The sequence below is a fragment of the Danio rerio genome, chromosome 24, assembly GCF_049306965.1.
Source record: "Danio rerio strain Tuebingen ecotype United States chromosome 24, GRCz12tu, whole genome shotgun sequence".
In the NCBI taxonomy this organism is placed as follows: Eukaryota; Metazoa; Chordata; class Actinopteri; order Cypriniformes; family Danionidae; genus Danio; species Danio rerio.
The window spans coordinates 45,972,501-45,985,000 of record NC_133199.1 but is presented as its reverse complement, the minus strand read 5'-3'; the positions used below and the strand labels follow the sequence as shown (position 1 = coordinate 45,985,000).

The 12,500-nt window shown below is 44.1% G+C and overlaps 1 protein-coding gene across 1 annotated transcript in view; it reads right to left on the bottom strand.

The window, feature by feature from the left end:
- The window catches only part of ppp4r1 (protein phosphatase 4, regulatory subunit 1), a 22,933-nt gene extending 10,504 nt beyond the window's left edge, over window positions 1–12,429 (bottom strand). Inside the window, 11 exon segments of the mRNA NM_200260.1 lie at window positions 761–1,311; window positions 1,583–1,698; window positions 2,696–2,854; window positions 3,396–3,461; window positions 7,144–7,251; window positions 7,642–7,788; window positions 10,349–10,491; window positions 10,753–10,859; window positions 11,406–11,490; window positions 12,132–12,173; window positions 12,319–12,429. Of these exon segments, the coding sequence (NP_956554.1) occupies window positions 761–1,311; window positions 1,583–1,698; window positions 2,696–2,854; window positions 3,396–3,461; window positions 7,144–7,251; window positions 7,642–7,788; window positions 10,349–10,491; window positions 10,753–10,859; window positions 11,406–11,490; window positions 12,132–12,173; window positions 12,319–12,325 (1,531 nt within the window). The 5' untranslated portion in view covers window positions 12,326–12,429.
- Window positions 12,430–12,500: the final 71 nt, after the last annotated feature.

The following is a 12,500-nucleotide window of genomic DNA, read 5'->3' as shown; positions in this document are numbered from 1 at the left end:
CAGATGAGTCTCCTGACTGATTTCCAGTGGAGTTTTGGCTGGTAACGGCTGTAGTGTGTGTGCTGTACCACTGTTTATACTGCAGCTCTGATGAACGCTTGATTCTGATTGGCTGATACACACTTTACAGTGTGTGTCTAGATCAAAGCACAGCTAAAGTAGTTCCGGCAGGTTTAGAGCGCATTACAGCTGCATAAAATTAGTGTTTACTTCAATTAATATTTATAGTTCTGTTCTCCTATAATTCTTTTTTTTCCAATTATTTTTTAGGGATTTTTTTAGGGATATAGACAGGAAAGTGTGGGGAGCACAGATGGGGGAAGGATCAGCAAAAGAACCTCGAGACGGGAATCGAACTCGGGTCAATGCGAGCACCTTGGTGCCGCGTCAACTCACTAACCACTGGGCTATTGGCGCCGACATTCTCCTATAATTCTATAATGATAATTTTATGGAGCTGTAATGCATTTAAAACCTGCCGGAACTACTTTAGTGCCTTTATCTGACCATAACCAAACACCTTAGAGTGCTCTTAGCCAATCAGAATCAAGCATTCATCGATCAGCCAATCAGACTCAATCATTTATTTAATGGTCAATCAGTATCTAGAATTCAACAGCCAATCAGAATCAAACCTTCATCAGCCAATCAGAATCTAGCATCCAGCAGCCAATCAGAATCAAGCCCTGGTCGGCGCAGTACAGAGGTGATCACCGGTGCTCGTGTGTTCAGTGTTGTGGGGTTGATTAGTTTTCCTCACCCTTGACGTCGGGGTCGTCGATGTGCGGCTCCAGGTTCTCGATCAGCTCCTCCAGCTGTCTGCGGGCGAGCGGTGGGGCAGAGGGCCGCTTCTGGGGCCCCTGCAGCTCCAGCTCCAGGTCTATCTGCGGGATGGGGGTCCGCCAGTAGTGGAAAGAGTTGAAGAGCTCCTGCTCCGGGATCTGCTGCTGGGGACCGCTGGGGGACTCATCCTCCTGCTCCGCCGGGCCCCTGACCTCCTGCTGCTCAGCGGGGCTGCTGGGGGTCCTGTCCTGTTCCTCCACAGGGCCACTGACCTCCTGCTGCTGAGAGCTGCCGGTGGTCCTGTCCTGCTCCTGTTCCTCCTCAGGGTCACTGACCTCCTGCTGCTGCTGGGACATGTCCTGCTCCAGGGCTTCCTGCTCCTCTGTTGGGTCCCTGACCTCCGGTTCCTCCTCCGCCGGCTGCTCTCCGCCGCCCTCCTCCGCTACGTCTGGCTCCTCACACCCCAGTGCATTGTGGGAAACACACAGGAGCGGCGTCTCGGAGCTGGGAGGTGTGTGTGTGTGCGTGCTGCAGGAGGATACACACACACATTTGACTTTAACCATGGTATTTGTGCTGAAACTGTAGCTAAACAAGAGGTGGTCAATGCACTGGAAACACACCGGTACAAAACATGACGCTGGTGTTGTGGTGTTTCAGACACACTGATGGATTTAGCACACACTATTATTATTATTATGATGATCGTTTTAGGTTATCTTGTGCTGCTCTAATTTCCAGTTCTGCCATCATACACTGTTGTAAAGTTTGATTTGTGTGTGTGTATGTGTGTGCTGACCTGAGTGTGCTGGAGTTCCAGTCGGCTTCGTCTCTGAAGAACTGACCCGCTGCACTGCTGGAGCTGGCGAAGGTAGAGATGAACTGACCCAGAGACTGGAATGCCGCCTGACGGACCTGCACAACACAATTACACCTACAGTATAATAATAATAATAATAATAATAATAATAATAAGTTTCATATCATAAATCATATCTAGAAAATAATGCACTATCCTATTTCAGAGGGTAAATCTGAATAAACTGAATAACCCTTACTCTTGCTGAACTATTTTATGTACTAAACTTGACAAAAATAAACAAACAAACAAACAAAATAAACCTAAGTAAAAAGTGTAATTAAAAAAGTAAAAATTTAAGTAAAAAATAAACAAAAAAAGTTTATAAAAACCTACAAAAAAATAACACAAAAAGGTAGTGTAAGTAATTTAAGTAAAGTAATTAAAAAAAAAATAATTAAATTAAAAATTAAAACGCAAAATAAATGTTTTTCTAATAAAATAAACAAAAAGTCTAAAAAAAAAACAACCAAACCAAGAAAACGATAATAATTAAATTATTAATTAATAATTTTTAATAATTAAATAACATTTTGTGAAAAAAAAGGATGGGGGGGCAGCATGGTGGTGCAGTGGGTAGCCCAATCGCCTCACACCAAGAAGGTCTCTGGTTTGAGTCTCGGCTGGGTCAGTTGGTGTTTCTGTGTGGAGTTTGCATGTTCTCCCCGTGTTGGTGTGGGTTTCCTCCGGGTGCTCCGGTTTCCCCCACAGTCCAAACACATGCGCTATAGGGGAACTGATCAACTACACTGGCCGTAGTGTATGAGTGTGTGTGTGTGTGTGTGTGTGTGTGTGTATGTGTGTGTGTGAGAATGAGAGTGTATGGGTGTTCCCCAGTGTTTATTTCTGGCTCATTCCACTGTGGAGACCCCAGAATAAAAGGGGCTAAGCCGAAAATAAAATAAATGAATGACTGAATTTGTAAATTTTTTTTTTTTTTTTTTAAATAGTACAAATATAAAAAAAATAAAAGGAAAAAATGCAAAATAATAAACACACTTGAAGCATATGATGGCAGGTGTGTGTGTGTGTGTGTGTGTGTGTGTGTGTTACCCAGCGCGAGGGGTCGCTGATCAGACTGATGAACACCGCTGACAGCTTGCTCCGCCGCACTTCTGGAGACGAGGCTGAGGAGACGCTCATGAAACACTCGGCGCAGGCTTTCCTCACGCCCCACACATTATCCGAACACAGCTGGAAGAAACGCGGAAGCTGGACAGGAAACAGGAAGAGGAAACACAGGAAGTCGCTCAGAGCACAGCAACAACAACCAACAATCCCACGGCTAAACTCAACACCAGCAAGAATCACATCAATATTCTGTGTGTGGGCAGTGATGAGAATACTGAAAACAAACACAGAGAAACCAGCATAAACTGACAACAACACACCAGACCACACCACATTATATCCAACTACTAACTATTGTGCCTGACCCAGAACTCAGAGCAGATACAGCTCACAGTATTTGGTAATTAAGATTTATAAAATAAATGTTTACAAATATCAGAAAATGTGGAGGAAAATAATTTCATATATAAAAATACTGAGGGAAAACAAGAATCAACCAATGCAAAAACACAGTGTAACTCATCATAGAGAGTGTAATTCATCAAAAATAAAGAGCAAAACCTGATTTAAAACAAGCAAAACTCGCTGTAAAACAAGTCCAACCTGATGTAAATAACCTGTTAAACGAGTGTAACCCACTGCACAGCAAGTGAAACCCATCAGTGAACAGTGCTGAACTCACCAGCAGCTCCTCTGTGGCGTCTCCTCCAACAACACTGCAGATATCACCGAAGTTTGCAGCACAGACCTGACAAACACAAACACAGCTCTGAGATCAGTGTTCAGACTAACTCTGGATCAGCTCTGAGATCAGTGTTGAGACTAACTCTGGATCAGCTCTGAGATCAGTGTTCAGACTAACTCTGGATCAGCTCTGAGATCAGTGTTCAGACTAACTCTGGATCAGCTCTGAGATCAGTGTTGAGACTAACTCTGGATCAGCTCTGAGATCAGTGTTGAGACTAACTCTGGATCAGCTCTGAGATCAGTGTTCAGACTAACTCTGGATCAGCTCTGAGATCAGCGTTCAGACTAACTCTGGATCAGCTCTGAGATCAGCGTTCAGACTAACTCTGGATCAGCTCTGAGATCAGTGTTGAGACTAACTCTGGATCAGCTCTGAGATCAGTGTTGAGACTAACTCTGGATCAGCTCTGAGATCAGTGTTCAGACTAACTCTGGATCAGCTCTGAGATCAGTGTTGAGACTAACTCTGGATCAGCTCTGAGATCAGTGTTGAGACTAACTCTGGATCAGCTCTGAGATCAGTGTTCAGACTAACTCTGGATCAGCTCTGAGATCAGCGTTCAGACTAACTCTGGATCAGCTCTGAGATCAGCGTTCAGACTAACTCTGGATCAGCTCTGAGATCAGTGTTGAGACTAACTCTGGATCAGCTCTGAGATCAGTGTTCAGACTAACTCTGGATCAGCTCTGAGATCAGTGATCAGACTCTAGATCAGCTCTGAGATCAGTGTTCAGACTAACTCTAGATCAGCTCTGAGATCAGTGTTCAGACTAACTCTGGATCAGCTCTGAGATCAGTGTTCAGACTAACTCTGGATCAGCTCTGAGATCAGCGTTGAGACTAACTCTGGATCAGCTCTGAGATCAGCGTTCAGACTAACTCTGGATCAGCTCTGAGATCAGCGTTCAGACTAACTCTGGATCAGCTCTGAGATCAGCGTTCAGACTAACTCTGGATCAGCTCTGAGATCAGCGTTCAGACTAACTCTGGATCAGCTCTGAGATCAGCGTTCAGACTAACTCTGGATCAGCTCTGAGATCAGCGTTCAGACTAACTCTGGATCAGCTCTGAGATCAGTGTTGAGACTAACTCTGGATCAGCTCTGAGATCAGCATTCAGACTAACTCTAGATCAGCTCTGAGATCAGTGTTCAGACTAACTCTGGATCAGCTCTGAGATCAGTGTTCAGACTAACTCTGGATCAGCTCTGAGATCAGTGTTGAGACTAACTCTGGATCAGCTCTGAGATCAGTGTTCAGACTAACTCTGGATCAGCTCTGAGATCAGTGTTCAGACTAACTCTGGATCAGCTCTGAGATCAGCGTTCAGACTAACTCTGGATCAGCTCTGAGATCAGCGTTCAGACTAACTCTGGATCAGCTCTGAGATCAGTGTTGAGACTAACTCTGGATCAGCTCTGAGATCAGTGTTCAGACTAACTCTGGATCAGCTCTGAGATCAGTGATCAGACTCTAGATCAGCTCTGAGATCAGTGTTCAGACTAACTCTAGATCAGCTCTGAGATCAGTGTTCAGACTAACTCTGGATCAGCTCTGAGATCAGTGTTCAGACTAACTCTGGATCAGCTCTGAGATCAGCGTTGAGACTAACTCTGGATCAGCTCTGAGATCAGCGTTCAGACTAACTCTGGATCAGCTCTGAGATCAGCGTTCAGACTAACTCTGGATCAGCTCTGAGATCAGCGTTCAGACTAACTCTGGATCAGCTCTGAGATCAGCGTTCAGACTAACTCTGGATCAGCTGAGATCAGCGTTCAGACTAACTCTGGATCAGCTCTGAGATCAGCGTTCAGACTAACTCTGGATCAGCTCTGAGATCAGCGTTCAGACTAACTCTGGATCAGCTCTGAGATCAGTGTTGAGACTAACTCTGGATCAGCTCTGAGATCAGCATTCAGACTAACTCTAGATCAGCTCTGAGATCAGTGTTCAGACTAACTCTGGATCAGCTCTGAGATCAGCGTTCAGACTAACTCTGGATCAGCTCTGAGATCAGCGTTCAGACTAACTCTGGATCAGCTCTGAGATCAGTGTTCAGACTAACTCTGGATCAGCTCTGAGATCAGTGTTCAGACTAACTCTGGATCAGCTCTGAGATCAGTGTTGAGACTAACTCTGGATCAGCTCTGAGATCAGTGTTCAGACTAACTCTGGATCAGCTCTGAGATCAGTGTTCAGACTAACTCTGGATCAGCTCTGAGATCAGTGTTGAGACTAACTCTGGATCAGCTCTGAGATCAGTGTTGAGACTAACTCTGGATCAGCTCTGAGATCAGTGTTCAGACTAACTCTGGATCAGCTCTGAGTTCAGCGTTCAGACTAACTCTGGATCAGCTCTGAGATCAGTGTTCAGACTAACTCTGGATCAGCTCTGAGATCAGTGTTGAGACTAACTCTGGATCAGCTCTGAGATCAGCGTTCAGACTAACTCTGGATCAGCTCTGAGATTAGTGATCAGACTCTAGATCAGCTCTGAGATCAGTGTTCAGACTAACTCTAGATCAGCTCTGAGATCAGTGTTCAGACTAACTCTGGATCAGCTCTGAGATCAGTGTTCAGACTAACTCTGGATCAGCTCTGAGATCAGTGTTCAGACTAACTCTGGATCAGCTCTGAGATCAGTGTTCAGACTAACTCTGGATCAGCTCTGAGATCAGTGTTCAGACTAACTCTGGATCAGCTCTGAGATCAGTGTTCAGACTAACTCTGGATCAGCTCTGAGATCAGCGTTCAGACTAACTCTGGATCAGCTCTGAGATCAGTGTTCAGACTCTGGATCAGCTCTGAGATCAGCTTTCAGACTAACTCTGGATCAGCTCTGAGATCAGTGTTCAGACTAACTCTGGATCAGCTCTGAGATCAGTGTTCAGACTAACTCTGGATCAGCTCTGAGATCAGCGTTCAGACTAACTCTGGATCAGCTCTGAGATCAGTGTTCAGACTAACTCTAGATCAGCTCTGAGATCAGTGTTCAGACTAACTCTGGATCAGCTCTGAGATCAGTGTTCAGACTAACTCTGGATCAGCTCTGAGATCAGTGTTCAGACTAACTCTGGATCAGCTCTGAGATCAGTGTTCAGACTAACTCTGGATCAGCTCTGAGATCAGCGTTCAGACTAACTCTGGATCAGCTCTGAGATCAGCGTTCAGACTAACTCTGGATCAGCTCTGAGATCAGTGTTCAGACTAACTCTGGATCAGCTCTGAGATCAGTGTTGAGACTAACTCTGGATCAGCTCTGAGATCAGCGTTCAGACTAACTCTGGATCAGCTCTGAGATCAGCGTTCAGACTAACTCTGGATCAGCTCTGAGATCAGTGTTCAGACTAACTCTGGATCAGCTCTGAGATCAGTGTTCAGACTAACTCTGGATCAGCTCTGAGATCAGTGTTGAGACTAACTCTGGATCAGCTCTGAGATCAGTGTTCAGACTAACTCTGGATCAGCTCTGAGATCAGCGTTCAGACTAACTCTGGATCAGCTCTGAGATCAGCGTTGAGACTAACTCTGGATCAGCTCTGAGATCAGCGTTCAGACTAACTCTGGATCAGCTCTGAGATCAGTGTTCAGACTAACTCTGGATCAGCTCTGAGATCAGTGTTCAGACTAACTCTGGATCAGCTCTGAGATCAGTGTTCAGACCCTGGATCAGGGATTCTCACCTTGCGTACGTGGAACATGCGGCAGTCACAACACATCTCGCAGAAGCGCGGCAGGAACAGACGCTCCGTGATGTCTTTCCCCACCATCGGTGCCATCTTACAGATGATCTGAGATCAGACACACACACACACACACAGACACACACACACTCGATGATCATCACTCGTGTTTTACTTCATCGTTTTCAAGGCGAGTGGAGCTTTACTGTCACTGCAGAGCATGTGGAGTCTCGCAGATTCACGGTGCTACATGAAGAAACTACAGGAAATATATAAACACTGGAGCTGTGGTAAACCTCTACACAAGCAACACACTAATCCAACTACACTAACTACACATACAGTAGAAACACATGCGATATATGAGGATATATGAAGAGCTCATTTACACTGAGATATTAAACATATCGAACGGTTTTAGTTCAGTAAAATTCTCTGTCACTCTTCAACACACTCAGTTCAGTTTTGTTCTGGTTTTAGTAATCGTGACACTCTCACCGCCATGGCTTCAGTCTTGACGTCATCATTGCTGTCTGGAGCGGTGAGATCCACCAGAACCGGACACACCAGAGTCTCCACGTCTGCTCGCTCCATCAGCTCCTGCTCCAGCAGAACCAGCAGCGCCGCCTGGCTCGTCTTACGCACCTGACACACACACACACACACACACACACACACACACATATAGTGCAATATATAATGCTGATTGAATGAATGAAAATAGCCGCTTTTCCACTATCGTGCTGAATCGTTCTTTAAACAGAACTGTTCCATTCCGTGCCAAACCGGGCCAGACAGCACGGATACGGTTTCATTTTCCACTGTCGTGCTGCGACAAAGCTCTTTAAAACATTACACAAAACGCATCAGTAGTTGCCTTGGTAACGCAATGTAAACGGCTCCCTTTGTTCAATTAAAGTTAAATAAGAGCCGAAACTATTTATTTATTTTTTTCATAAAAGCAAAAGCAACCATGTGACTAAACACTGTTATGCCGCTCTATCATATAGGGGTGCTAAATATAGGTACATGTGCACCCTTATTTATTCATATGTTGCGCAGCTCTGGCTAAATTTTATTTGGAGGGAAAATTACCAAAATGTAACGTGATGATTGAAAATAATTGGAGGGGAAATAAATAATATTTAAAATCTCTGAACATAACAGAAAAATAAACAATGATAAGACAACAATAATAATGCATTTGCATTATAGTGGCAGAAATATAATTTTGGACAGGCCTTGTCAAAGGTGAGCGGGCACTTTCACTAATAAAAACACAGCACTTAAATTATTTCATTTTAAACAATTATTTAAATTACACTGCGTATTTATATAAAAAGTTGATAATGATATAAAATATACTACATTTTGATGGTAAAATGAAACCAATTAAGCGATGGCTGTTATTTGTTTTACTATTCAAACATTAAATAACGAATGCAGCAAGTGAAAAAAAAAACGAATATGAAAATATATCGCAGGATTTAAAGCATATAAAGCACTATTATATTTAGCAAAATGATGCTCTATTATCTTTTTATTTTGATCATTTTATTTTTATTATTATAATTATTTTTGTGTTCATAATTAACTAACAAGTTGTAGGCGAATTATTGCTAGACGTTTTAGAAAATATTTGCGTAGCTATATTAAAGATCACCACAAAAAAAAAACACAGAAACATGTTACAAGCCTCATAAATGTCATATAACTTATGTATAATTGAATCATATAATTGCCTATAGCTGAAATAATAAAAATTGCTCATTTTATTTTTATAAAACATTTGTGAAAACGTATTGATATTTTTTTAAGTAAAAGCAATACTGACATTTAAGAATCCATATTTATTTAATTATTTCATTCTTTTGACTTGTTTATTAGTGCATATGCTATAATATAAATCATACAACAGTACCTTGGACAGTTACAGTGCCGCTCCGTAAAGCTTTCAAGCAAAGTCTTTTGGACGGCCGACATTACAACACGAACACGCCGTCCTTCAGGTGGTCTCGCCGGTATTAACAAGCTGTCCTGGCTTTGAATTAAAAAGTGCAATTATTTCCTCGTTGTTAAAAGAGTCTGCAAGTTCGTGTTCCATGGATATAGTGATGTTGTTGTGGAATTTAGACATCGACGATGCAAAGCGTGACTTTATTCGCTTTATTCGATGCGCAGCAGGAAAAAAAGTCAGCAGCGCAAGTCGCTTGCATGTCTCTCCCGGATCAGAGCGAGTTTTGTGCTGTGGAATACAGCGCTGCGTGCAATAAACTCACATTCAGGCAAGCGATGTAGGTCTGTATTCAAGTCAATAAAATAATAACTTTAATGAATAAAATATGTTCGTAAGAATGTGATGAGTTATTCACTTCTCTGCCAGAGACTGCTCTATGGTTTTAAAACCCTTTTCAAACCGTATCGTTTAGACCTGGATCATTATTTTATATTAAATGTACTGTAGTTTATTGAGGATGTCTGATGACTAGCGCGCTTCTGCTGAGCCAGCTGTGGTAGCTTAGCAACCGAGTCGCGACGTCAACACACAGAATCTATCAGCACAGTTCAGCACGGTTGTCTAACCGTGCCGAAAATTCCGGGCCAAGAACGGTTTGTAATCGTGCCGCGCCGTTCCAGGCTCAGTGGAGAAACAACCGTAACCGTACCGAAGTGTTCTTAGAACGGTTTGGCACGATAGTGGAAAAGCAGCTATTGATATGCTCAAACAGCCATTATGATTTCATTTCTGTTAACTGCACAGCCCTACAGCGGGCAAGAAGGTCTCTGGTTTGAGTCTCGGCTGGGTCAGTTGGTGTTTCTGTGTGGAGTTTGCATGTTCTCCCTGTGTTGGTGTGGGTTTCCTCCGGTTTCCCCCACAGTCCAAACACATGCGCTATAGGGGAACTGATCAACCGTAGTGTATGAGTGTGTATGTGTGTTTCCCAGTACTAGGTTGCAGCTAGAAGAGCATCCGCTGTGTAAAACATATGCTGGAATAGTTGGTGGTTCATTCCACTGTGGCGACCCCTGATGAATAAAGGGACTAATCCGAAAAGAAACTGAATGAATGAATGCACAGCCCTACTGACAAACACTCACACTCTCACACACTCTCTCACACACTCTCTCACACACACACACACACTCACACACACACACACAAACACATAAACTCACAAACACATAAACACACAAAGACACTCACCAGGTTGTTCTGGTCCGCCAGGTAGCGCACCACGATGGGCAGCAGGTATCTGGAGAAGGCGGAGGGGATGGAGGGCCGGTTCTCCTGGCAGAAGATGGCGATGTGTGGGATCTGCTCCATCAGCTCCGCCCGCACCGTCGGCTCTGTGTAACACACACACACACACACACACACACACACACACACACACACACACACACACACACACACACACACACACACACAATAGAGTTACACACTGGAACACACCTCATCAAATATACTGAGCATTGATTCTGAGCATCAGCTACAGCGGCTTCATTTTGCTTCCCTAATGAAGTCAGAAGCTCTCCGAGCTGTCAAACACCACTCAGTGAATCAGTGAATCAGTGAATCAGTGACTCAGTGAATCAGTGAATCAGTACCGGAGTCGTCTGCGAGTCTGTCGATTCTCTCCAGCACAGACACACACTCATGCTCATCTTCACTAACAGCACGGAGTGTGTCTAGAAGACTGCGGGCCACCATCTGCCTGAAACACGCCAAACACACACATGATCAACTACACACACACACACACACACACACAAACACACACACACAAACAGACAGACACACACACACACACACTTACACAAACAAACAGACACACACACACACACACACAAACAAACAAACAGACACACACACACACACACACAAACAAACAAACAAACAGACACACACACACACACACACAAACAAACAGACACACACACACACACTTTTCAAAGTTCGCAAACAAAAGTTTAAAAAAATTCCCTAGTATAACCGTGTTTCCATCATCATTAAAGTGGCCGACTGTAGTATTGGTAACCTAGCAACCAGCAGTGAACAAGCCAATCATGGTGTGTGTGTGTGTGTGTGTGTGTGTGAGATATTCCCTACGTCACGGTCTCCAGCTCGCATCATTCACATTTAAGATTTTTCCCTCTGAAGCGGGTGCAAAACTGATTTTTATTATTGTTAGGAGTGTGGTGTGTGTTCATCCCGAGCAGAACATCAGCAGTGTGTGTGTGTGTTCATGTGTGTGTTTCACCTGTTGAAGACGTTCTCGCTGCTGATGTATTTGTCCAGTCGGCTCAGAGGAGTCAACATCTCATCCTGAGACACGAAATCCAGCACTGACAGAAGAAGAAGAGCACAGTCTCAACAACACACACACACACACACACACACACACACACACGCTACACAGACATGTCAAACACACACAAACACACACAGAGACACTACACATACACAGATTTGGAGATAAGTCACACACATCTCTTACACAGACAAACACACATGCAGACAAGACACACACACACACACACACACACAAAGAACACTACATTCACTCACACACTACAACACATGCAGACATGTCTCTCACACAGTGTATATGTGTGTGTGTGTGTGTGTGTGTGTGTGAGAGAAAGAGTGTGTGTATGATAGAAACAAAGAGAATGTAAGTGTGTATGTGTCTGTATGAGAGAAAATGTGTGTGTGTGTGCGTGAGTGAGAGAGAGAAAGAGAAAGTGTGTGACAGAGTGTGTATATATGAGAGAAAGAGTGTGTGTGTGTATGTGTGTGTGTGTATAGTAATATCACAGAGACGAGTACAAAATCACATCTGACGGAGGGTTAGCGCGGTCATGTGACCTGCTGTACACCACATTCACAGAGTTAACGACACACACACACACACACACACACACACACACACACACACACACACACACACACACACACACACACACACACACACACACGAACTCACATCCGCCCGTGTCCTCCTGCGAGTCCTGCAGCAGAGAGAGATCTGAAAAACACAACACGACCAGACTCAGACTCTGTATGTGTATGTGTGTGTATGTGTGTGTGTGTGTGAGGGAGGGTGTGTGTGTTTAGCCAGAAGTGTGTGTGTGTGTGTGTGTGTGTGTGTGTGTGTGTGTGTTTCTACACACCCGCCATGTTGCGCCGCTCCTACATTTAAGCCGCTTCTGTGCTGATGACCAACAAACTACACAAAACTACACAAAAACACACAAACACGCGCCTCTCAACTCCTCGAGCACAGCCGCGGGCCCGCGCACTGATCCTTTATCGCGCACGCGCAGACGGCAGCTTCTAGAACGCGCACGCAAGA